This window comes from Vidua macroura, chromosome 1 (genome assembly GCF_024509145.1).
Source record: "Vidua macroura isolate BioBank_ID:100142 chromosome 1, ASM2450914v1, whole genome shotgun sequence".
Taxonomy (NCBI): domain Eukaryota; kingdom Metazoa; phylum Chordata; class Aves; order Passeriformes; family Viduidae; genus Vidua; species Vidua macroura.
Window position 1 is genome coordinate 24860448 of NC_071571.1, and position 27657 is coordinate 24888104.

The window sequence follows — 27657 nt, forward strand, 5'->3', positions numbered from 1 at the left end:
CAAGATTATTTTTAGCTGTCACTCTGCTGATGGAATTTGCCCATCTTTGTTACTTTCTGATTTGGCCAAACTACTGATGCATTTACTGATGCCATTACTGCCTTTGGTTTTAGGGGGCTGAGTATGGCTTTATAAAGTCTGTATTTTCAACTCTTCTGTACTTCTTTTTTTCATTGCTAAGCACACAGAATAACAACTAGGGGTAGATTCAATCTTGAAAAAGCCACTAGGAATTTTTAGCAGCCTGAACCATCCCAACTAACCTAAGACACACAAGCTCTGTTCCCAAGTTTTGTTTATTCTTTCCCCACCATGATTTACAGCCAAAACACACTAGCTGTGCTTGCTCCTCACATCCCAGTCACAAAACCAGAAAAGGCTTTGTTGAACTGAGCAACACTGTTAAGCCCTTGTCTAACAGTTTCAGATTCATTTAACCATGAGCACAAAGTTAATCAAGTTTCACAAAGGTCTGTTTGGGATCTCAGTCATGTTGGTAGGAGCTCTGAAAAGTGGTGGTGTTTGAGGGCAGCATCCTGCCTGCTGCTTGTGCCAAGCTGCTTCTCTTGTGCCATTACATTTCAGTTCTGTTGAGGAAAGCACTGAGAGAATGAGGCGAGAACTAACTCAAAATCTTTCAGTGGCAAATAGAGTGGTGGGGAAGAGTGGGGCTCAGGGAACAGCCTGCCTTGAAGTGGAGCAATCAGCTTATGGAAACAATGATGGGCATTAGCTGGCATTGCCCAGCCACCCATCTCCATCTTCCATCTTTGCTGAACTGCCCATGTAAGAGAGCAGTGCTTCCACTTTCCTCCCTGTGAGCACAGGGTATTGACCAGAATGCTTTCCCACCCAAAGCTGATCTCCCTGTGCCCAAAGCCTGCTCTGGAATGCTGTGACTGGAGCAGCAAGGCTGTCGCTCAGCACAGCCGTGGGGTCGGCAGAGCTGGGCACAGCAGATGTTCATGGAAGAGTGTAGGACCTTCTGCCTTTCTGCATCACAGGTCCTTGAGCACAGTGACTGGTCTGACCACTGCATTTGCTATTTTGTTTCACATTTTTGTCCACAGTAAGATTTTTAGTACATCCAGAAGTCTCTTCCAGCATCCCAGTTTTCTAGCACAGAAACTGAGCTTGTGTTCATAAAAGGAAGCAATTACTTCATAGCAGTGTGTACTGTCATGAGTCTGTTCTAAGAGCTAGGAGCAAACCCCTAAACCTTCCTGTGTCCTGTGTAATTGGAATAGGTGTTTTTACAGAAATTGATGTAATGGAATCAAAACAAAATGCTTTTTTTTTGTCTGTGATTTGCTCTGAATCATGGTTGTTACTGCAGTGTAAGACAGTTCTGCTGTTATCTTCAACCTTCTCTCCCCAAAAATCAAGCTATAAAAAAACCTGTCTAGATTTTAGCCACCTGGTTATAGTTAGTTTCTTATTTTAAAATAGCTTTCAAAATAGATCAGACATTACACTGTTAAAAACAATTTTCCCTGTAGGTATTGAATATCAGACAGGGCTTGTAGTAATAACTGATAGGTATCTAGAATAATCTTCAGTATGAACTGAGACTACAAAGATCTGTCAATCACTGTATTTAACTTTAAACACAGATGATTTGAATTCATGTTAGCAGCATGAGGAAGTCAAAAAGATGGAATGGAGCTGTTGGAGAAAAGATGATAGGATTACCTCTGCTGTTAGCCTTTCCTGCTACTTGTTTGAAATACTAAATCAAGGTGAAGTTTATGAAAAAGTCTACAACGGGGGTTTGTAACTCTTCATTCCTGCTGGGATTTTCCTATTATAAATCTGCTGTCAGAAGTAAGTGCTTTACTTGTGGCTTAATTTTATGCAGGCACAAACACCTTGGTTCAACACATTTTGCCAGAGACAATCTTGACTATCTTAATGCAACAGAGTCCTCATTAACAGGGACCTGTGAAAAAGAAAAATGTACACATACTCTTTTGTCATGGGTCATTCATAAGCAGCCTGATGAAAACTGAAATAAAACATAAATCCCAAGGAGGTGTGGAGCTGGTGTGGAGACATGAGTGTTTGAATCACACAGCTTATGTGAATTATCCATCTTGGAAGAACATTACACTCCACCTTTTGAATGAAGTTTCATTAATGTAGTGGAAAGCTCACAATTTCTATTTGTTCTGCTATGGCTGCTGAATTTAGTACTACCCCCAATACCTACCCCCAAAACAAACACCTCTGTTGAGGTGATTTTTCCTATTTTATCCAACCATGTAACCATAGAGGCATCAAGGACAATGGTTTCCAAGATGCTGGTCAGACATGGCTTGTGCAATTTTTCTCCATGCAAGAGCCATCAAGACGAATTGGAAGCACTTTACTGACTTCATAATGCATTTGTCCCGTTCATTTTGAGTTCTGCATGCAAATATAAAGTGTCAGCATCAGGCTTCAAAAGCAATAAATACCTGTTTACTAATCTCCTGTTCGATGTCCCTCAAGTTTGTTACCACTATCCGTTATCTTGTTCTCAGGACATTTGAAATGACATGAAATTTGCATTCAGGCACTCAGAATTGAAAGCAGGACTTGAAGTTGGTCCTATCTAAAAGAAATCATTAACCTGAAGTTTTAAGAGAGGGAATCTCAGATCACAGGAATAGACATCTTATCATTATGTTGATGAAAGGCATCCTTATCCCCAGTTGAGTGTGTGCTTCTATGTTGCTTTAATATCAGATTTTAAAATTGCCACTCAAGTATGACTGCATCCCTTATGCAGTGGCTGCTTCAAAGTCAGGCCCAGAGGGAATCTCTCCTTCATGCAGTGCTGTGAAATTTCAAATTTCAAAATATAATTTTGTACCAGCTTGAAAGAATGCTCCAATGTATTGACACTCCACCTTAAGTAAAATTTTGCCTTATTTTCTAGTCTGGGTATGGAAACATCTATGTTTTAACAAAATTGAAAACTTTCAATTTTACTTTGCTTTACCTCATATTTTAAAGTAGTCTAAAGAAGTACTTTTTAACGGAAGGCTCAAAAAAAATCCACTCAGAAAATGTGAGAACAGGCCATTTTAATGTTTCCAGGACTGCCTCTTTATCTTGGTTTCTTTTTATAATTCTCCCAATTCCACAGAGAAAGTGGCATCATTTTGCAAAAGAAAAAGACTTTATGGAGCTGCACCTTTTTGACAGAATATGACTCCAGCATAGCTGGCTTTTGTGATCTGTCTATAGATGGAAGAGTCAACTGATGAAACATAATCTGCTTTGAATTATCACAGCAAAACGCTTTGCTTGCAGTAAATTCATTGGCGTGTATGCACGTTGTGTTTCCTCAGATCAGGATGACAACCTCATTGCTGCCTGGTTTGTGGCATCCCAAGTTAACACATGTAAATTCACAGCTGTGAGCTGTGTTACAGCGAAAAGACACAGGGGCAGAAGCCAGCAGCTTCTTTCTTTTGCTTTCCAAGTAAAAAAGCAAAAACCAACAAAAAAAAAAAATTGATGCAGAGGTGCTTCTTCAAATAAAGGATCATGAGGCAGCATAACCCAGCATTTTTTATCTGCTTTCATACTGTTCTCCTGACTTAAAGCTCCTGTCTGTAGCTGAGAGCTTCCAAGGGCTTGCAGGAGAGGGTCTTGGCAGTGTTTTGGGAGAAAAGGAAGGGTTTTAATTTACAGACAGGAATTGTATGGCACTTCATAGCACCCATTTACCAAAGAGGGAAAGAAATTATTTCCCTGATGACTCTGAACTGTGAAGAGGGGAAAAGGCAGCATATTCCAGTGGGTGGTTGTGGTGCAGTTGAATCTTCCCATGTACCCCAACTGCAGGTGCAGTCTGCCTGTTTGGACATCTGAACCTACTGAAGTGTGTTGAGCTTAAGCACAGAGAAACATACCTGATCCTCCAAGTTGCAACAGATAAATGGGGTTTTAACCATAGCACTTGTGAACGTGGGTGATGGGGGTTGGTTTTTGTCTACTTCTTTTTTTTTTTTTTTTTTTTTTTAATTAATGTCTTACAACTCAACTTCTCAGAAAAAACCTAGAAGTTCATCTGAGAATCCAAATCAGAGGGCATTTCTATGTCAAGCAGGTATCTGCAGGTGGGTAGGGCTCCTGGCGTGCAGAAAGCCCCAGATTGCAAGTAGGGGATTTTTGATATCTGCTTTGGGAAGACCAAATGCCAGGGAGGCTGGAGAGGGGCCAGGAGGAAGGAAGAGGCCTTCCTGGGGGCACGGGAGACTTTGAAGTGTGACCCTGAGCAGAAGAGGGGTGAGCAGGGTGGGAGCGGAGGCGAGAGGCAGCCAGGGTGGGCAGAGGGGTGCAGGAGCTGCAGAGGCAGGAGGTGAAGGCAGGGGTCAGGGTGGAGGGCGTGGGCAGGGGGTTCCCAGCCCTGGGGACAGCAGTGCTGGGAGCGGGGTGCTCTCCCAACAGGCTGCAACAAGCAGCTGGGGGAAACCGGCTGTGTTTTTTAACAGCTGGTTTAACATAATGAGGGCTGAGCAGCCTCCAAAGCAGCCCTGATCACATGCCTCAGGGGAAGCGGTGGCTGAAATATCAGTTTAGGAACCAGGAGACCAGGATTTTATTCTGCCATCTGTATCTATTTCAGGAGTGACTTTGGGCAAGAAGCTGATCTGCTTGTGCCCTGGTTTCTCTACCACCAAAAGGCACTGCTCGCCTGGATACCCTGCAACTGAGTGTCTAGAAGTGGAAGCTTCTCCTCTTCCAGTGTGGTAGAACAAAAACATAAATTGAAAATTAAATTAAAATATGGCAAGTTCAAAACTGTCAGCGGGAATTCCTTTTTCACATACGCTGATGCAAATCATGGCTAACACCAGTGACTAAGGTGAAGTGGCGTCAGTGGGAAACAGAATTAAGTGGGGTCCATTTAGTGCCTATAAAATTAATAAGCACACACTCATCGAGACCTGACCCAGCATTTCTTTTGTAGTTTAAAAATTTTTAATAAAGTACTTTTTGCCTGCCTTTTCCTAAGAAAAATGTTGAAATTAATCTTTGCTCATGTAAAATGCCGTTGCCATATGACTAATGGTAATTTTTAAAGTGCTGAGTGAAATGTATGCATGTGTGTGTCAAGGAGACAAAGAGAGGAGTTTTTGTTTGTTTGCTGTGGTAATTGTTTATAAATATAGTTTTTTTTTCCAATTATCCTTTCCAGTTTTAATATATTATCAGCCTTGTCTCCATTTCTATCGGTTGAGGTTTGTGTGTAAATGTAGAAATTCATGCTGTCAGATATTTCAGTTACAAAAACATGCTACATCTTAAGCATTGGGTTTTATTCATAAAATGCCATAGAACTGAAATAGGGAGATTTGCGGAAAAGATGGCACAATAAGTTAAATAATGGTTGTACAAAAAGCTGTGTGGCCATTCAGATGATTTCTGGGCTTTGAACTGAACATTTTTTTTCATGTTCAAAAACAAAGGAAAAACTCTGAAAAACCAGAACTCATGCTAATACTTGAAGGAGAAGTTAAACCCAGAGTCAGGGCTGAAAAATTTGACCTAAGGCATATAAGTATGGCTGCATGAGCAGAGATGCAGCTTGGAAGTGGAGAATTAATTTCTTCTACAACAGCCAGATTTTGTAATCTTTCTTGTGCAAAAACACAGTGGAAAATAGACGAGGTGGCCAGTGGAGTCTAAAGTCACTTGCACTTGGAATAAGTGAGTCTATGAATGAAGTCCTAGTCCCCTATATGTCAGAATTAACAATCTCACAGAATTCACTTGGTGTACATTGTACTTAAAGTTTTAAGTACCTATTGCCCAGCTGAGGCAACCACGATTGACCTCTGTATCAGGCACAGTGTAAGTGCCAGATACTTCATCTGTGTGTGTGTGTGTTTAATGTGAAAGCAGCTTTTGTTTTACAATTGCTGCTCATGCCATAGCTTGTGGGGACTGGTTTTCATTAGCATACTTAAGTTTTTTGTGATTTAACACTATTGCATGATCTGAGTGTTTCAAAATGACTTGAGCAGGCCCTATCCAGAAGTTTGCCACGTGTCTCAGTGCCCTTTCCCATGGCAGGAGTCATTTCACACTGCTGGCATGACACGATTTCCTCCAGCAGCACAGCAGGAACAAATCCTCACAGGTTTCAGAGCCTGTGAAAATCTGCATGGTTTAGTAATCCCCTTCTTCATCCACAGAAATAAAGGGTCTCCATCCTTTTCTTCCTCAAGTTTAACTGAAGTTATACTGGAACAGGGTATTTTAAATTTATACTATTTGGTTCTGGAGCGGGAGGTTTGTAAATGCTACTGTAATACTGCTGATCAAACATTATTTCATGTTGGCATTTTTATTTGAAGGCCCAACTATGGCCAAGGAAAGGAAACTATTGTACTTTTCTTTTTGTGTTACATCTTCCAGCTGGAATATTTTCAAGCACAATAGAATTGAACATGAGATTTGGAGAGGGAAAGAGAGGAGAAAAGGGAGTCAGCTAGAAGAGGTGATGACTCCAGAGGGGTACTTTGCAGTTCTCTGGGGACTGAAAAACGCTTTCAACCAGTGTGGTGTTGCAACAGCCCAAAAGAGGAGAGAAAAATCCACGTCTGATCTAGACCAACCAGAAACTAAAAACAAGGGACACTTTGAATTCTTAGACTCTCACCACAACTGAAAACTGTGTTCAGGCCAAGGAACTGGAAAATCAGTTCCTTGGGTTAGAGAAATGCTTCTCTGAAGAGTCAGAAGCAGCTTTCCATTTTAATTGGTACAGAAATGATTGTATTCTGAAGTAGTGATCCTAAGATTTGAACCAGTGCAAAGGTTTGAAGTCAGGGCTACGAAGAGCTTAGTGAAATGCTACTGTAAAACAAATTTTTCTGTGACATTTTCTTGCCATTTGGCTCTGTTAGTCTGTCATTTGTCACAAAATGGAAAAATAAGATCTGTCTTTATAATGTACCAAAAAGAAATCTGACTGCAAACACAAGTCAGGAAGAGGCATAGGGACAGGAGCTGAGTGGTGTAACCCTAGATCAAGAGATGGTTATGAGAAATCATATACTGGGGACCTCAGAATCCCCTGACCAGGAGTAATTGAATGTGGTAATTGTTAACGAGAGCTTTGTGAAGAAATATTGAGTAAAAATTACTTATGCTGTGCTTGTTTTAAGAGGGAAGTGTAGTAAATTTCAGGACAAATTTTTAAGTGGCAATAGCACAGGCATGGCCTATGCTGTAGGCAAAATAAATTTTCTGAACTAAATGACTCCTCTCAGTCAGCCAGGCTAAGTGTTTGTTTTTGGGGTGAAATACGTATTTCCTTCATTGCGCTTGTACAAGGATAGCTGAAGCCTGAGAGGAGGACTCTGGGGATCTGGTTGTAATGGTTGGTAATAACACCTGCCCTTTATGGGATGAGGGGTGAAGTCTTGCAAATTTGCATTGCAGAATAAGGGATGAGATCAGAAAACCCTTCTTAGATGTGTCAGAGATATGGGAGATGTACTTAGTTTTACAAGAATCGAGAAAATTAGGATTTTTCCATTAGTCTTGCACTTTTAAAACTGATGTATCATTACTAGTCTACTTACTGTGGAAGATGTTAGGCTAAATAAATTAATCTCATGGAGAACTGCCTTGCAGTCTTCTGGATTAAAATGATATGTGTGCCAAGCATTATATTATTCTATGCATAAATTTTAGAACATTTTCTTTAAAATTACTCAGTCAATATACTTTACTCTGGTAAAAGTAGTATGATTCCTACAGCCTGTATTTTACCAATCTTCAAAGCTTCTCTTTTGCATAAGAGAATCACAGGACTTTGATAACAAACCATGACAAAAGACAACAAAATCAATGGAGTTTGAAGGCAGTCTGTTCTTGTAGCACCGTGATTTTTTTCTTGCTCTTGCAGAACTGCAGTTAAGTAACAGACAGATCATGTTTGGAAAATGAAGGAAGAACATCACATACTTCTGTTCAAGTTTTATAGGTGCTGTGGCCATAAGATGGTTCCAGAAATTCTTTCATCAGATCTATCCTTTCTTTTTCTACTGTTCTTTTTTCACCTGATGGCCATTGGAAAGCACTGTGCTAGTTGGACAAGGACAAGATGGTATGTTGGGAGTGTTCTGCAACAGGGATGAGGAACTTCACAGGGATGAGACAGAGCTTTTTTATGTTCCTCCAACACACATTTAAGGATTTTTCTGGGTAGTGAGCACTAGTACCTTACATACATATGATTCTTGACTGCAAATATACTTGCATGCTCCAACTCACGTTAAATTCTCATCTGAAATTTGTTGCCTGTTTCATGGAGCATAGGGCAAGTTCTGTTCACCTGTGGGGTTTTTTTCTCAGTATTGAGGTCTGAGTAGTGTTCCTTGCTTTGGTTAAATGAAATACATTTTAGAAGGCAGCTGCCTATTGCCAAGAAGAGCCCTAATGCAAGAATATTTCCATCTGGGATGACTAACATGTGTCCAATGTACGTCCAGTCTCACGTCCCACTCTGCAAACAAGATCCACTGATGAATTAATTATCTTCTTGCTTCAAAGGGCAGTCAAAAGATGAAAGTGAAAAACTGGACATATTTCAAAAAATGACATTATATGAAAAATAGGTCATTCAGCCAAATTGCAAATCATAGATTTTCAAAAATGTGGAATGTCAGACAGTCCTATTTGAAAAAATATGGCTTCCCTTGCTTGTTGCATATTTTGCTAGGAAAAGATGATGGAAAGAACACATTCAAAAAGGAAAGACAGTGTTTTAACTCCTACTTAGGAAAATGCCAACAGTATTCAACTTGTTTGGTCCAGGCTTATATGCCAATATAAATACAATGCATTTGTCCTTGTTCAGTTTGTAGTTCTTTTGTAACAGAAGAAGCAAAGTTATTTTGAACAGTTGTAAGTATAAAACTTATACAGTGGTTTCTGGTAGTTCATAGTTGCAAATATGGAGTCTGCTTTTTGTGAAGACACTTGATTTTATTGAATGTGTCATATGCATGGCTGAACCTTCTCATGCACTAAAGGAATGTCAATGCTGATATAAAACCCCATATAATAACCCACTGACTCAGTCAAGAAAATATATAATTGTGATGCTAATTAACTTGTGATTTTAAAGCTGTGTCTTTAACAAAGGGATTGTTTGTACCTACCCAGAATTAAAACCAGAGCTATCAGTCTAATTCTATATAGCTGTCAATTCTAAAAACAACACACAGAAGCTGCAACTTCTTAGCTTCAGAGTCACAGGTCTGAGGAGGTGTAAATCCTCCACTGAAGAAGAATGTACAACATGCTGCCTGCTGCTTAATTGGTGCTATGTGTGTTAGCAGAGTAGAGACCATAACTACATAAATCCCCCCAAAAATCAGCTATTTAGTAATCTATTGGAGCAGTAACAGTGCTGACTTCCTGAAACTGGCAATCCAAAAAAGGCAATACAGTATTCATCTCAAGAATTAAAACCCTAAGCCAATGTTATGTGTAGTCCTCTCAGATGCAATTATTTATTCTAGTATTCTAGTTTGTCTTGAATGTGCCTGGTATGTTTTTATATGCTGTAAAAATAAATACAGTGGTTTAAAGCCCTGGAAACTCCAAGTAGGTATGAAATAGTCCAGCACTGCAGAAATGCAGGGTCTGATTTTCTGAGATCATCAGAAAATGATGAATTTTCTCTGTGAATATCTGATCCAATTCAGCACATCTGGGCATTTCTTCTGCAGTTGCCAGGGAGTTGGCCATGTATTCACAAAGGTTTCCCCTGTATCACCTATTGCAAGTGGTTGTGATGTCCAAGGCAAAGACTAGGCATAGAGCAGGCTCATTGCAGCTAGTAGTTGGATAACATTTGAAGATTATTATTTGCACCCAGATGAAAAAAAAAAAAAAAAAAAACCAAAAAAAACATGTTTGTAGGGAGAGGTCATACTCTTATTAGGGCAACTTCTAGAGCTGGGAAAAACAGACAAGCTTTTAGACAGACAAGACCACTTCTGGAACAGAAGCAGGAGTGTTCAAGCTAAGACCAAAATGAAAACAATTGCTCTAGTTTTACTTTGTCAAGCACTGTTCAGACTGTTTGGCTGCTTCCTAGAGCCTGGAGAGTCATCAAACTCTGAGTTACGAAGAAAACATTTTTGATCCAGTTATCTCAGTCTGTATTAATCCCACATATGGCTCCACCAGCTTCAGCAGACAAACATCATTATCCAAGCATTTAATAATAATTTCCATTGAGGATTTGTTTATTTATGGAAGGCAGGGTGGCCTTAGTGGGCAGGACTCTAGGCTGAAACTCTGAAGCCCACTCTATCTTCCCTAAGCCGCTGGCCTACTGCGTGATCTGCAGTGAGTGGGTCTGTCTGTCAGCTTCTGTGTGGTAAATAGACATACCAAAGCTAGCCTCCTTGCAAAGTCCTTTTATAGCTACAAAGGAGAAGTGTTATACACTTCTTCATTACTAGCTCTTTTTCATGTGGTTCCTTTAATAGACATTTGAGTTCTGATAGTGTTACACCCTGTTCAGAAGAGAACAGGGTGTAACACTACTACTGGTGCTGGTAGCATCTCTGTTTGCCAAATGTGACTAGAAGACTCCTACTACTGTCATGTGAGCAGCTAAAAAGTTATTTCTCTAAACTTCCTAATATTAGATATGCTCTTAAAAGGGAAAGGTTATGCATGTTCAGGAGCTACACAAGTTTCTTCATCTCCCTGGAAAATTACTGCAATCTGAGCGGGCACATGTGGAAATGAATAACTATTTAGATGTTAACAGATTCTCCAGTAAATGTACAGTAAATGCTATCTTTGTCACCTTTAAATAAAACACAGGAAAATGAATGCTGAAGCATTTCCATTATTCTTAATGTATGTGTATGTGCAGTACAAATGCATAACCATACTTAACAAAAGCAAATGTATGTGCTATGAACATGTGTGAGGATGCATACATTGGTATTAAATAGTGTAAAATATACATATATATATATATATAAAATAAATATTTAGGTTGCAAAGCCAAGCAACATTGGGTAGTCCAGAATGCAGATTTAGATTTTAGATTTCTCGGACATTCTTAATTAGCCCTCTTCAATATGTAGGATGATACAATTTTACTTACATGAGAACATATAGGGCTTTTTCCCTTAACAGATTCTTCCTTCAGCCAGTCAATAGGAGGACAGTTTTTTAACCTTTCTGCTTTTAATCTTATTCCATTGAGTGCTCTGGCCTCAGACCTCATATTAGTGTAGATGATCAAAGTACTACACTGAACACAGAAAAAACATTAATCCACTTCCAAGATATAGTTTTGCTGTTGCTTTCCCAACAGCATCATAATATGCCACAAATCCTGATGAACATGTCTCTGCAAAACATCTATGCAGGGTGAGAATTCTATTTTTTTTTTTTTGCAATATTATTGCCATCTTGGAAAAGCACTTAAGCGCAGGGGGAGAAAGGACAAAAATGTCAGAATGAAAACTTTCAGTGAAAGCTGAAAGAGAGAGCTGTGGGAGCCTTTGCATGTGTAGAATTTCCCTAAGACTTTCTCCACTCAAAGCACAGGGCCAGTTGACTTCAGCTTTCAGCACTTCTGCATTTCAGGCCCCAGGTGTCTCTTGCTGAGCACCCAGAAAATGAAGCCAACCACTCAAGAGGGAGGAAATTCCAGAATTATGTCATCATGCCTACACGTGGGGAGGGGAAAGGAGCTAATCATGCCCAGACAATCCAAATTCTGGCATTTGCTAAGATTTTAGCATTTGACTCACAAGCCTATCATTCTTTTAGCTGAATTTCTCTATGTATGTGTATACATTTCTCTGTAAATAAATAAGGACATCTAAACTGTGTCTAATCTGCTAAAAACTCTTGCACTGCTTTCTCAGTAAAACTATTTTGATGTTTGTGCCCTTGGAAAAAGGCATGACATGTTTTAATAACCTTTACTTACTTCCATTTATCCCTACTTTGCATTGGAAGCAGGAAAGGGCTATAGGCAAGCAAATAATTTGATGCCCAAAATCAGAGGGATCAAGGAAACAGGGATAAATTTGCTTCACTTCAACCTGAAAACCTGCTACCAAATCTCAAGTTCTAAATTTGCTACATCATCCCTATCCACTACCAAATTGCAAATGAAGTTTTAAAAAGCATTGCAAGGAGCCTTAAAAATCCCAATCATTTCAGTTGAATATTGCTGTAGTTTTCAGGCAGTTTGCTGCCTGAAATTTTTCCCAAACCTTTCAGCTTCTGAAACTTCCCTGCACAAGCTGGCACGTTAGAAATAGATTAAAAATGGAAGCAGAAATCCATAATTAAACAGCTGGTTCCAAAAGTTGGTGCTTTAGGGAATGAAAACCTTTAATGCAAGGCTCACAAAACTTCTGTAGCAGCTGGTTTTGTTAGTATCTGCCATAATTCTGTCTGTGTGTATGTATCTGTACAGCATTGTGATCCTATCTGTGTGTGCCTGGTACTTGTGGTTAGCAGATTATTCACTCCCTGCTGCACCAGGCACTCACACTTCTCACCTGTTCTTTGAAACTGGGAGTGCCTCTCTCTTCCAGGCATCCCCATCTTCCCTAGCACCACAGACCAATGGCAGAAGGACCTTTTTTTACCCCTCCTATGGGTGCACAGCATGAGAGCTCCTCTCGCCAACTCTCTGCTGACTGTGTTGGATGTTATCTGTCTTTCAGCCAGTGGACAGAGCAATGTATTTACCCTGCCAAACTGAACCGCCCTGGCTTGCTCTCTAAAAGTTCGTCCTTAGTTCTTCTGTGTAGGGTATCTAGGGGAAAGTAGGCACCAAAGGGAGGCATTGTGAGTACCCTACCTTTTTTCCACCTCAAGTTCCATGATCTGACAAATTCCTGATAAAGGAGTGGCATTCATTAGTAGTGGCTTTTAATTCTGGAAATGCCTCTTCATCCATGCTGGATTCCTCCCCCCATTTCCAGCTTGGGAAACACATGGTTATCCCTCCTCCCTGGTGGCTGTGAGATGAGCTTTCCCTTTCTCCCCACTACAGTCACTAGTAGTAAGGGGAGTGATGGCAGATTTTATGCCAAGATTTCCTTGTTTCCCAATAGGGAAAAGCATGTCTGTCCATGCTGAGACACCTCCTTACAGCATGTGGCTAAGCCATGATCTCCAGCCAGCATACTGCAGAATCACAGAGACACAGAATAGTCTGAGTTGGATGGGACCCACAATGATCACTGAGTCCAACTCTTAAGTTAATGGCCCATATGGCAGCTAGCAACATGTCCCCTCTGGGCTTCTGGGAGAAGTTCTAGGGTAGGCAATGTGGTGGGAATAGTACGGTGCCTATTACGTTATTGAAAATAAAATACAGCTGCATGTTCCTGTTGGTTGAATGCAGCCTGTCAGCACCAGCATCTCGCAAGAAGTCAGGACTGATTACAGCCAGCCTTCACAGCAGAAGGTGCCAGTAACGAACCAGCTGGAGAAGCATGATATGTTTTCCCCATTAACATGGCAGGTTAGAGCAGGAAGTGTGCCTGGAGAAACACCATGACATGAGGAACTGTATGGTGACAGCAGGTTGCTCAGAAAGCCCCAGAGGAACTGCAGTGTTTTTCCTGGTGGCTGAATGCCCCAGGGCCAGGACAACATGTGGTCTCTCATGCCATGCACCAATACAGGGCACCAGTGATGTTTGATATGCCTTGGTGGTATGTCAAGCTCCAGAATAACTGCAAAATAATTCCTCCATAGCCCCTGGATTTACTCATCCTAATTGTTAAATACTTTTAGGACCAGCTCTATTTTCATTCCTCACAGTTCACAAAATCTAGAAAGCTGTGTGTCTTTATCCTCTCAAGAATGTGAGTGTGTTGAATGCCAGCCCAGGGCACAGGAAAAATGGATCACATTGCTGTAACAAGCTGGTAACAAGTAATGAGGGCTAGGTAGACTCCAAGCCATTTTGGTACATCACTTTCTTTTCAGCTCTGCTTGTATTATGTTCTGGTCTGGACAATCAGAACCCTTGTAACTTCATAGAAACATCAAGGAATCAATGGTTTGCCCTCCTGAATAAAATGAGAACATGTGAGAGTGGGGAGAGAGGGGGAGGGAGAGATGTATTTGCATAGGTCAGGAAAGGTCATTAAAACATCTGGCAGTAGTAACTGACATGTGTCAAATTTTAGTGTTCATTAAATTTGTATTAATGCAAAAATGGTTCCTAAGCTCCAAATGCCACTTTTGGTTGCTATATTCCCCCAGTTGATGGTGATGACTTTTCAGAACTGTGCCATGCTTGTTTCCTTGCTAGTGGCATCTGACCTGAGGTCAGTTTTCTGTTTAACCTATTCCTGTAGGTCAAAAGACAAATTAATCTGGCGAGAATTGAATTGGAAATGAGGTATCTGGATAGCAGGTGTCCCAGCTGTGGAATAGCTGCCAGGCTGAAACGTATTTGTATCTGTTCTCATGCCATCCAAGAAGTCATATCCGAGGTCAGGGAGATATTCAGTTGACATCTGAGATGGGAAGTTACAGGGAGCAGAAGTGGTAGGTGCCCTTGTGAGCAGATTATCTTGCAGTCAGGGGGGAAATGTCTAAGAGTGTCACTCTGAGCATAAATGTACATGTTCCACGTATTGGGCACTTTGCTTTACCACTTTATAATTGTAAAGAAGTCAGACAATTTCCAGGCCCCTTAAGGAGGAGAATCTCACAAATCTTTTTCTTCCTTTTTTTTTTTTTTTAGAGGATGAAGATGACGAAGAGATGGTGGAGCCAAAAACACAGGATGACTTAGAGACAGAAAATCAAGACCAGAAGCAGGAAGTGAAAGAAGGTACTTTAAAAAATGAAAAGGATGATGTTTGATGTTTAAAGGACGGGATTCTGCCAGTAGCTACTCTCATAAGTAGTTTCCACTATTGAGAACACTGAAATTGAAACAGTCACCAGTTTTATTGATTCAAAACCATATGAGTAGCATAAAAGCAGAAAATTGTATCCCAGAGACACAGCTAGTAGGCCTGAGAAGATTGTGAAAGGCATGAGGCAGGAGCTGTTTAGAAGAATGTCCTACATGTCCTTATAATTTGAAAATGAAGTAGAGATTCTTGGATCCCATACTGGTACTAATTTGTCCTCTGGCTTATGTGAAAGATTTAAAATGGGAATGCCAGGCATTCCAGCAGCTCTATAAAGTTTGTTGGTCTTCAGAGGTACTTGGAGCCCATAACTGTCTGTCTGCTTGAGAGGAGCAAACTTAAACCTAGTGGTAGTCAGGAATCTTCCAGCAGAAAATAATTTCACTTGAAAAATGTTTTCTGTCAAAATCAAAACATTTTGTTGGAACAGCCTCAAAGAACTTAAAAAAAACCCTCTGAAGCCAGAGGTCTAGCCCTTCTGTCCATTACTCTGTATTGAGGTGTTCTGCACCGATATAAGAGACAAAAATTCAGGTTACTACTTGCTTCTGGTGCAGACAAGACACTTGCTTAAGTCATGCATGTCAGCACTGGATGTGGGAGATATGCTTGGTATCTCTTTTCCTTTCCTTGGACCTGTCTTAGCTTTCAAATTAGAAGGAGGATGTGAAATTTGGTGTTCCTGATCTAGAAATGTACTACGGTATTGGCTATTCTAGTGTGTCAATGCCTTCAGCAGTCAATGCTTACTCCTGTGTTGAGTAGGGGAAAAGAACTGAAACAGCAGCAGCTGCTGTAGAAGGGTAGAAGGAAATGGGTTTCTTCTCCAGCATTTCTTACTTTTGTATTGCCAGGTCCGCTCAAAATTCTGTTTAACCTCTTGAAAGGTAATTTACTTCTTCAGGTAGGGCCTAAGTTATTTCTTGCTATGGTGATCATTACCAGGATAATTCTGTCAGCTTGGTTTTTCCCAGGATAATCTCACTAGAGGAAAAATATGGAGCCATTTTACATGGAAGCCCATGAAATCTTCAACTGGGAATACAGTAGCTGATGCTTATTTCTTATCTGGAGAGACTGGTATCTTTTCATCAGTATCCAAAATAATTAATCTGGTACACAGTGCCCACATTTGCTATCCTCACCCACTGAAGTGAGTTGCAGTACCAACCATACCATTTTGATTATAAATTGATCTTTCTTCCCTCTTTAGAGCATCACAGAAATCAGCCATGCCATAAATCCTGTAGTGTTCATTGCTTGTTTAGGTCCTTGTGCAATTGTGGAGAGATAAAAGTCCTCCTGCTCCTCATCATTCTGCTTCTTCCACTGGCCCCAGCCACTGATGCCATGGGCAGAGGGGACCAGTGCAGACAGCAGGAACAGGAGTCAGGCAAGTCTGCAAAGGCAGGACTGAGGACATGAGCAAGAAATGTGGCAACATAGAAAAACTTTATTTTTCATGAAAATTACTCTTCTTTTCAAAACTGTGAGGTCAACTTGCAATATGGACTTTTGCAGTCACTGGACCTAACACAGTATCTCTTTTACTGATGGCAACAAAAAGCCATAAAAACCTCTACTACTGCACCCTGTGCATAAGCACTGTCCTAGGTTGCTTAATGTCCCTGTAGTACTCAACTTAAAGCTTATCTCACATCCATTTATTCCCACAGAAAAGTGATGCTAATGCTTATACATGGGAGAAAGCACAAACTCCTGCAAGAAGCAAAGAAGAAAAAAATCTAAATAGAACCCTGAACTGATTTATTTTACTTTTTTAATGGGTTTTCAAGTTAGTCTTTTATGTACTTTGCTCACCAGCCACCACTGCCAACATCTTTTATTTCTTTGCTGTGCTTTAGTCAGAGGGCAGTGCTCCCCTTCCCTGCCTAGCAGACCCCCAGGAGCAATAGATCATCTGGGCTGGCCTCAGGCACACAAACTGCAGGCTGTAAAAGCAAGGCACAGCTCGTTTCAGCAAAACTGATTTTGTGAGGTGCTAACATCTGACTGGGTTCAAGGAAGAAGAAAACATGCTCATTGTCTGATAGAAAGTGAACCTGACCTGTAGTATGTGTTGTGATAGATAAAATAGGGGTGTGCTGCTGACAGGCATTAAATGCTGTGAATCAAATGAAGCCATCGTCCCCAAACTGACAAGGAACGGAGGCCCATTTTTTAGTGTTTGGTGTCAATCTCTCCCGGTTGGCTTTACCGCTTTTGCCTACAAAATCCCATTTTCCTCTCTGTTGTAATCACCCTTCTCATGTTCTGAGCAACATTCAGAGTTTGAAGCCATCCTTTGTGTTTCATGGAAGTGATTAAAACCATGTTACAAGTCAAACAGGAGTTTAGAAGAACATTTCCTGTCGGTGCTGCACTCTGTGTGCCTACTCAGAATTAATAGCTTTTCTGCAAATTAGCACATAATGGGTTAAAAGCATGTTTATGTTGGCATTAAGTACTCTGGCTTCTTTTTCTCTGCAAGGCAAGACAATATTTTGCAAACTTTTTAAAGAATCTCTAATAGACATTATAGTGGCGCCATTCACACTGCTATATAGTAGTTAAGGCTGTGTCAGCACTTCCATTATGAATCCTGTTTTTCAGGGATTTATAACCCAGCCGTAAAAATTTGCTCTGGGCTGAAATTTGGTTTCAGCTCAGGGAGCACATTTTTTAACAGATTAAAAAAAATCAGCATGGCCTTTTTTGAGTTATAGGAGTGTTAAGAAAAAAAATCCATGGGAGAGAGAAGTGCAGGAAGAGAAAGGCAGACCATTTTTTCATGAATATAACTCAAAATTTGGTCAGGATAAAAAATAAAGTTTGGATGCAGTCTGTTCAGTCTCCCTTTCTCCAAGCCAACAGGACAAGAGTGCTCTATTTTTATAATGGTATTTTAAGAGGAAACAGGATTTTTTTTTCTATGTGGTTTATAGGTAGTTCAATTTAACTCTTCAGACATTTATTGCATACTTAATTTCCTCATCTTCCCCCCGCACACCCCAGAGTTGCTCTATGGGGTTTGGTGGGATTATTCAGCAGCCAGGGGTGTTTGAAGGGTCTGACCCTGGTCCTGGATATGTCTCAGCATCACTGTAAGGCCCTCAGTGCACCTGCATTGGGGCAGCCTGTCTGGCATGGCACCTCTTGCAGAGCTGCCATGGAGGCATGAAGGGCAGAGGAACAGCAAGAGCCCCAAAAAGTGGAGTGGGAGATGAAGAACTGACTCGTTGAGCACTTCAAGTGTATGAAACCTTGGGACCACCTTGTGTTCCTTCTGTGGGGCTGCCTGTTGCCACCCAGGTCTCAGGTACATGTTCTCCCTATTGTTTTTGGAAGAAGTGAGTGTGGGATACCTGACAGTGAACTGGGCTGGGCTCTGCCTATTCCCAACCTCTCCTGACCACATAAACGAGAGACTGGTCCCAAACTGTGGCATCAAGTGGGATGGGGTTTTCCACCACCAGAGAGCTCTGGAGCTCCACCTAAGGATCCTCTTTGTGTCAGTAAAAACCACAAGAACAATGGGACGGGCTAGGTCTTAAAAGTGGGCCTCAACATGCATCTATCTGAAGCCATGGGCATATCCACAGAAACTTGCACGAAACACTGTGATGGGAAAGGCTGGGATCTGCAGCTTCAACGACCTGCTGTGCCCTGCTCTTGCCCTGGCTTTGTGCATGGAACTCAGGTGTCCACAGAGCAGGCTGGGCTGGTGCAGATGGTTTCGCTCTCAACAGCTCAGGCATCCATGCTGGAAAAGCAAGACAGGTTGTGGTGAGGTTTGTCATGGCCAGAAACACCATGCTTTCACTGCCACCAACACCACAGTGAGCTCAGGTGTGCCAACCCATCCTTACAGACAGCTCAGGCATGCTCAGGGATGGTGCCCAGCATGGCCCCTGGAGAAACACAGGCAGTGGGAACAGCCCTACCTGGCACAGTATCAAATTTAAGGCTCTGCAACTTGCTACTCCAGAATTTAAAAATCCCTAAATAAAGCTTGAATTCTTCCTTTTTATGTTTAGTGGTTATGCCATGAAGGGGCTTGCCAGCACAACAAAGACATGACATATATCAAAACATGGTATGGGACACAGCAAAGCAGGATATGGCATTTGTCAAGACTGACATGAAAGTGCAAAGCACAAGAAAAACAGGAGGATCACGAGGTATCAGCAGGCAAGGACTGAAAGCTTCTGAGAGCCCCTTCGCACCTTGCAGTTCTCACCCTGTGCCTTTCAGACATCCTCCTTCGTCAGCACATCTAAAGTTTTCATGGATTTAAATAGATGCTGAAAGAAATAATACAGCTCTTAAAGGGGTTTTAATAATCTCCTTCTGTCTCTCATTATATCTCTGGGTTGATAACAAGGCTACTTCCTGCTTTACTTACTGTTTTTATTAGTTTGCCCTTTCTTTCATTCACTTACTCCTTTTGGTCTTTTTCTTTTGGTTTGGTTTTTTTTTTTTTTTCCTTCAATGGACTTAATTTTCATTTCTCTTGTCAGGTTTTTAGAATTGCTGAGATTCCAGGAGAATCTTTGTTATATTTATTTAAATGCGGGATGGGTTTTTTTGTTTTGTTTTGTTTCTTTATGTTTTTTAACTCCCTCGAGAGAATATTCAAATTCTGGTACTTGAATATTTCTAATATTGTTCCTGCACTGTTATCCCAACTATTTATGTTGTATTTACTACAAACATGCTTCTGCTGAATAGGAACAAGTCTGCAGCAATTTTATCTTCGTTCCTAAAGATTCAAGATGTTTTAATATTGTTTTTTGTTTCTTTCTGTTTGGTCCAAAGAAATTTATGGACAAAGAACCTGATGTGAATTATGGTATTTCTGCGGATTATGTTAAGTCACATGAAATGATAAAATATTCCTATTTTTGTAAATAAGTCTTGAGTAAATTGGTTGTTTTCACATCATATTCAACTGTTGTTTCATATTCTAGACCTTCCTGTTCAAGCATAAGTATATAATATCTTTCATTACAGATACACCTCACAATTTCTTTCCCTGTGGTACCCTCTGTGCATATATTACTCTGTCCAGCAATTTAATTTTAAATGTCAATTCCCTTTTGTTTTGTACAGTATTATACATTAGCATGAACACAGGGCTTCTTTGGTACATGCTGTTGACATCCCAGCCTTTGCAGAGCAGGCTCCTGGTGGCTGTGGGGTCCCATCGATGTCTCGGTGGGTGCATGGACAGACAGAATCCCTGGTGGTCCTGTCAGGCAGGACTTGGTGGCTGCACCACAGATCCTCCTGCCATGAGCTCTGCAGGGCCACAGATGGGTTCAGCTCCTTTGGGTGAGATTAGAGCACAGACACAGCAGTTCATGAGGAAGCTATGGTGTTGAAACAAAAGCTAACTACGGAGCTTTCTTTGCAGGAGTTTTCATGGCACTCCAGGCAATAAGCACGTAACTTTTAGCAGTGGTAAACTACACACTGCACTGGGCTTTGTTCAGCACAGAAGGTTAGATGTAGTTGGTTTGGGTTTTATGCCAGGGAGAGCAGATACTTGAAGACAAATGCTGTATTCTTACAGGGAATTTCTGGAGATATTGTCACATCACACAGGTCTCTGTGACAAAACAAAACAAAACACACTTTGATCAGCTACTTATGTTTCTCAGTTTTCCTTGAAGAGAGCCTGTGTTTCTTGAAAGCTGAGATCAAAGTCATTGTAAGCTCCCAGATCGGAAGAAAAATTGCAGAAAATTACATAGGTTCTTTTTATTTTATTTGAGGTAATGGACAGACAGGGAGAAGGAGAAAATGGAAATGTCTCTGAAAGATAAATGGTTAGAAAACCTCCATATTTGAAAGAACAAACCTGTCTGGAATTTTTTGCTTATACTTCATGTATTTACAGTAGTTATAGCAATGTTTTATACTGGAAAAAGTAATGATAACATTCTTGTAAGAAGAGATTGCCTCAAATAAAACTTCAGAGGCAGCCGAATGAAAGAAGAAAATAAGGCTAAAATATGAAGCTTAATATTGCCAGGGGGCATCTGGTGTGTCAGTCAGATGAATGAGGTAAGCTGATTTATGCCCTAAAAACTTTACCCAAGGTGTTCCTGATGGTTTAATAGACTGCTGGCCTCCCACAGATCATTGCTAACTGCAAGGCAGATTTTGCTGAGGTAGAACTACAGTCATGTGTTTCTCCACTGCTTGTGTGCACTCCACAGCTCCCAAGTTGTTTATTTTTTGCCTTTTCCCTTTCTATTGATTTTGGGTTGTATTTTCTTTGCAGTTATAGTCAGCAAATGGCCGAGTAATAAATTTATATTTCCAAGCTGTAGAGAGGATTTGATTTAGCAAATAATTTTTACCATTTGCAGCAGTTTAACACGAGTTTTCCATTTGCCTTTGCAGTTATTTTCCCCCTCTTTATGCCATTTTGCTGCATTGTCATGCTTGTTGTCTTTGATTCTGGGAAAGCAATGCTTTAGTGGTGACGATGGGATATTGCCTCATTACAGGCTTCCTTGCCAGATGAGTTCCCTCAGTGCCAATTACTATTCAGCAGTGGATGCTGCAATAGGTCAAGCTGTACTTCTTGCTAGTTATGCTTTTTCTTTCACATGCATTGCTTCTGTGTAAAGCACTCAGGGGCAAATTGTGCTCCTGCCTTGGTAATTGTCGCTCCGCTACTCAGGGGCACCATGTGAGGGGATGCAGATATTCTCTGGATGTGTGGAGCTCCACAGGAACCACTAACCTGCTGGTAGGATAGATAGGGCCAAGGCCATAGGAGATCATCAAAGGCTAAAGTTTGTAGCTTTTTAGCTGCTCTGGCTCCTGAGGGCCAAATTGTTCCTCCACCTTTTGCATTTCTCCTGCCCTCTCTGTTCAGCTCAGGTGTAGTGCAGAGATTTTGTCTTTCCGAGCTAACGCTTTGACCACTTGAGGCAAGCTTTGAGGCAATGCGTGGTGATAGCAGCCTCTCCCAACCACAGCAACTCTGAGAGCAGGTGTGCTGAAAACAGGGGAGCTGAGTACTACAGAAGTGATGACCATGTCACTCCTCCTGCCTCCTGCCGTGCCCTTCTATCTGTTCCTGCCCCAGGGGCTGGTGGTGGCATTGTGCCCATCCAGCTGGGCATTGGAGTGCATGAATCCAATGATTTCCATCCAATGAAAATCAGATGGAGAGCAAGGGCCACATCTGCCTGATCACTGAAAGAAGTTGTGTGGCATGGCACAGAAACTAGAAAATCATTTTGAGCTGTAGCTTGAAACTGTGTCACTCATTGTTTAATTAAACATTGAGATATGTATGACAGGGCTGGGAGTTAAACTTTGCTGTATGGTGGGTGTTCTCTGAATTCCCTTTTTTGGCTTCCAGTGTTTTAACCCAATATGGGCTACAGAGACTGCAAGGTCATTTTCACAGATAAACACCTCAAATCTGTAGTCTAAAGCTAAATGCAAGAGACCTTTGATCTCCTGTTAAACTCTTACGTAGGAGTCTCTATAGTTTTGTAGTAAATCTGTTTATGATATGTTGTTTGTGTTCCTAATTATAAATTTGGAACAAAATTCTCTGTCAACAGAGCTTTTTGTGCTGGGAATTTAGGCTAGTTGCAAGGTTGATTTGGGGTAACTGTAAAGATACTAATGTCATTTCTTGAAATACAAGTAATTCTGAAATAGAACCATAATGATGATTCAAAAGCACGTGTGGGCAAATACATAATCAATATACAATATTGCCAGAATATCAATATGACCCTGATAGTGCAATTGAGAACAGAATTTTTTACTGTAGTAACAGCAGCATCCCAACTTTGATTCCCTCTGATGCTCATATTTGAGTTGTAATTTACCAACAGGTCATTAAACTGATGGAGACATTGCATTGGTGCATCCTTTAAAGACAGTGTTTTTCAAATGAAGGGCCAAACTGGAAATATTGGAAGTAAAGGTTTAGCAGCTCTGTGTACATGCAAAGAAGCAACTTCATCTTGGGGTAGACATGCTATTCTTACTGCTGCCCAAGACAGCCCCTACCCCTCCCAAGGCAGCTTTGCCCGTGGCTCGGTGACATTTGTTGCTCTGGGTCTTAGGATTCCTCTGCAGGGAATAACACTGCCTTAAAGAAACTGCTGTTTGGCTGGTTGCTTTCAATTTTGCTGCCTCAGAGAATATCTTTGGTTATTCACTTCTTTACTTCACAACAGCTCTGAAGCATCTGAAGCTCTGAATTTATCAGTGACACCAAGTAGAAATTGGAAGAACTGAAGGGAGAGATTATGTGAGAACTTTTAATATAAATAACTGTAGTATAAGTTAAGAAGATTATTTTATCTTCAGCTCCTCTGACAGGTCCTCTGTTACATAAGTGTTCTGCTTTTTCCAGTTAGGTATTGCCTAAACGTCAGTCACGGCCATTTCCTGAAATAGGAACACTGAGTTTATTTAATTTGGGGGGTTTAAGTATTTTCCATTTCAGAATAATAAATACATAAGATACAGGATCTCTTCTGTGTAAAGGCTACATTCTGGTAATATACAGGAGTATGTTTAGACATATTAAAAACTTCTTAGTCGTGATTTTAAGAGTAAAGCTTTGATTTTTCTCCTGACATGGCTACAACAAGCTTTCATGTCAAAAAAACCCCACTGAAGATGTTGATTCATTGGGAAAGGGGTGAAATGTCATACTCCTAACTACATCTTTTCATTTTTCAAGCTCCTCCTAGAGAACTGACAGAAGAAGAAAAGCAACAAGTTCTCCATTCAGAAGAATTCCTGATATTTTTTGACCGCACAATACGTGTAATTGAGCGAGCTTTGGCTGAAGATTCTGACATCTTCTTTGACTATAGTGGCAGAGATGTAGAAGAGAAAGATGGGTCAGTTTGGGAGGTTTTTTTTTTTTTGCTTCTGCAAAATAAGTTATATAAAGATAATTCCAATAACAGGGAGCCTTAATTTTAAACAAAATTTAACATTTTTATTGTTAAGAAAAGCTTAAAATCTCTCCATGAAGGCCTGAGTCACTTTGTCATGCACAAAATAGCTTTGTGCTTTATTGATCTGAGTTTAGGCAGGTTTTTTAATTTGATGTATTATTCAGCTGGTTTAATTTTTTTGTTTCATTTTTGGGATGAAATTTAAAATTCTGGAAAAATAACTGAAAGAGATAGATGTGTGTACATTTACATGTAAATGTGTACATTCCAACAGTGTACGTGTGTGTGCTTATGATATTTTCACAAATTCAAGCTAGTGTTGTTTATATTCTACCACTGCCTCAGGTCTGTAATGGATCCCACTAAACCATGCATTGTGGGGGTGAAAATGATCTCCCAAAGCATTTGCAATCTTAACAGCTAAGACGAGAAGTGACAAGTTTTGTTTTCAGCAATTGATATGGGAGCAAAGCAGTAAAACTTGTTAGTTGGAGAGGAAATATTTAGGTTGCAACAGCTATGTATCTGTTGAAGCCTCATGTAGATGTATTGCATGGAAGTTACTGGAGGTTAACCCAGAACAGCATCCCTATGTTGCTAAGTGCATCAGTGTGGCAGTGCTGGACCAGCACTGAGCTTCAGCCTGTCCTTATGGTGTCACAAAGCATCTGCTGTCTCCATCTCTGGGAGAAGGTGCTGTACCTTTAACATTTTAGGCGTCAAAAGTAAGAAAGGTTTGGTTATAGCTTGGAGGTGAAGGTTCAGAAGAGTGGGAGCTGAATGCCAGGGCCAGGTTCATCCTGGGAGAAAAAGAGGGCAGAGATGGCCCAGGGTGACCCCAAAGAGTCAGGCAGGCAGTGAGAAATTAAAAAATGTGGTTTTGTGAAACAGACCTAAAATTTGTTCCTTGTTGCATCGTTCTCAGCCAGACAGTCAGTGAGAGCAATTAAATCAAAGTGGCAGACTTCCCCAGGCTGAGCAGAGATCTGAGAAGTAGTCAAAAACTTTTGCACTGAGTTTCACAGCATTTGAACCCTGGTACTTGAAAATCTGTCACTTTGTTTGAATTCACACAGAGATGTTCAAGCAGGAGCCAACCTTTCCTTTAACCGGCAATTTTATGATGAGCACTGGTCCAAGCATCGTGTTGTCACCTGCATGGATTGGTCTCTTCAGGTAAGATGTGGCATTGGGAGATATGTTTCCATATCACTTCCACTTCCCCCTATAAAATTTATGGGCAGCCTCTGTTTGCTCTTCTTTATGCAGAGCAGGATGTTATTTTTGAGATAACAGCTGGGCCCTGTGTGAGTGAAAGCACTTTTCACTGTGAAGAAGAGTGGAGAACGATAATGAAACGGTCTTTTTTTTTTTTTTTTGTATATGTTACTTGGTCTTCAAAATCAGGATGTTGTGTTAAAACCCTAGGTTAACAAACCTACCAAGATTAAGTCTTTACTTTTCCTCTCCCTTTCGGTACTTCAGCCAAAAATGGAATTTTTTTTAGGACAAAAGGTTTAAAATTAAACTAACTAAAATTAATTTGCTAAATATACATAACTATACATAGTAGCACATAAAACTTTTACAAAATTGTGAGAAATAAAATTAATTTTTCTAATATACTAAAACTTAAAATGTGAAAGTATCTGAACAATTTGAAATTATTAAAAATAGGTCTTTCAAAAACTGCTGGTTCCTCTCTTCAAGTGATGGAAGAGGAGGCTGCAGCTGCTCTGGGTCATGCTAAGGCAGCATGCCTGGAATGCACCCAGTTTTCTCTGCACTGCAAAGCATTGTCATTGGAAAATAAAACTGATGATAGACCTGCTTAAGCTCTCCAAAACTCTCCAAAAGCTCTCCAATGCAGTTGCATCAGCAAAGTACAGAAACAAGTTTAATTAGTTACTCTGTTGGGGAGCTGGGATTATCAGACATCATCACAGGTCCTGTTAAATGAATTTGGTTTCAGTTGTACTCCAGCCCCCCTTGTCCTGTTTCATCATTGTTAGCCTGTTCCTAGGTTCTGGCCCGGAGCAAAGCATCTGGTTTCCCTGGGGAGAGAACCAAGGAGACTATTCTCCTAAATCCACCATACAAATATAACAAAACTGCTTCAAGAAGACATTGAATTCAAAAATGCAAGCACAAGCCAGTCTGGCTACTTGGCCCCAAACCCAGCCTCAGGCATGCCACAGGATAAGAAGCACGGGGACTTTCAATCCATGCTTCTCTCTTTCCCCTTGAAAAGGTTGCAGAGCTGCTTCCATCCCTCTGGGTACTTCCCAGGCAAGGGGCCAGCTGCCTGCACAGAGGACCTGGAGGCTGCAGAGAGTAGAAGAGTCGGGGGGTCCCAGTGAGCATGGCTGCTAGGCTGAGGAGGTCTGGGTGGTGCACAACAGCCAGTTGCAGAGAGGCTTCTTGTAATAGCCAGCTTGCACTCCATGTGTGAAATGAAGGATTTATACCTTTGCTTTCATACAAAATATCAGCCTAGCAACAGGTATGCACTATTGTGATGTGGGTGGCCTTTAAGCACATATGGATTTCTACAGAAATCAAATATAAGCCTGAGGAAACACTTATCTTAGGTTGTTCACTTGTTCAGGGGCTGGAAATTACATGGAATTCTTATCTGATATTTTCCTAACAGGCAGCTCTTACTGTATTCCCAGGGCAGCAAGAAAAAAAGCCGCCTCAGAAGAGCACTGCCAAATGTAATTGTTCAGCCCCTGGGGCTTGAAGGCATGTTCTGCTTCCCACCTCTTTGTTCCAGGGTGGCCCCTCCTGCTTTCCTCTTTGTTAACTCCTCATGCTCAGCTCCCTGGCACCCCATCAGGGGCTTCTCTATGTGCGGGGCTTCTGCATGCTGCCCTACAGTAGCTTGGGAGTATGGAGTTGCCTCCTCTCCTTCCCGCTTTGAGTTGTATCCATGAGACAAGAGCAGGAGCCAGACAGAGGTATTTCACCTAACCATTAGCTCTGCTGCTCACACATGCTCCAGGACATGACAGTGTCCACTGTGCCAAAGAATAACTTGAATAATCATGGGAACTGCAGAACACATTGCTCAATTTTCTGCGATAAAACTGCTGCTGCGAAACAGCCTGGAGGCAAATAGAAGCTTAATCAAACAAAGGACATTGATGCATTGATTAAACAAGTTACCCTGTTCCCAGTCACATGTAGAATACAGCCTCAAACATGTGGGATCATTCATACCATTCAAGTTAACCCTCTAGCCCCTTGATTCTTTCACAGAGCAACAGGAAAATGGCTTAGGTGCTTAAGGATCTTAGGGAAAGGCTCAACAGACTGAGAGTAAACACAAAGAATGATAGCACCTTACTCTGTGCATGGGAGCTAACTTAGATCACCTAAAGCCAAGAAAATCATGGTCTCAGGGATAGTGATGTGTCTTTCTTGACCCTCAGGCAGCAGCCTTGAAGGAGGTTTTGCACAGCACCATTTCTATGTTGCTCTCATTTGCAGGACATCTGGGCACCCAGTGAGGACTGAAACTGTGTAAATGGAAGTAGATTGAGTGGGGCATTGGAGTGTGCAGTGCCAGAGAGGATTTAGGGTACTGTGCTTAGCTCTGTTTTTTTAAGAGTCAAAAAGCTTCATAATGGTGTTACCCAACTAGGTATGACCCCAGCATCTGCATAAACTTTAAACTGTGTTTCCAGTCAAATACATAAACTGATTGCAAAACCTACCAATAGACCAGCAAGATTTGACTCAGTGTCTGTTTACGG

At 41.0% G+C, this 27657-nt stretch overlaps 1 protein-coding gene across 10 annotated transcripts in view; it reads left to right on the plus strand.

Moving 5' to 3' along the window:
- DYNC1I1 (dynein cytoplasmic 1 intermediate chain 1) overlaps positions 1 to 27657 on the plus strand; it is a 186318-nt gene that overhangs the window by 87908 nt on the left and 70753 nt on the right. For all 10 annotated transcript variants that reach the window (XM_053981009.1, XM_053980994.1, XM_053981018.1 and 7 more), the window contains 3 exons: positions 14771 to 14860; positions 23677 to 23839; positions 24976 to 25075. In XM_053981009.1, coding sequence (XP_053836984.1) covers positions 14771 to 14860; positions 23677 to 23839; positions 24976 to 25075 — 353 coding nt within the window. The remainder of the gene's footprint in view (positions 1 to 14770; positions 14861 to 23676; positions 23840 to 24975; positions 25076 to 27657) is intronic.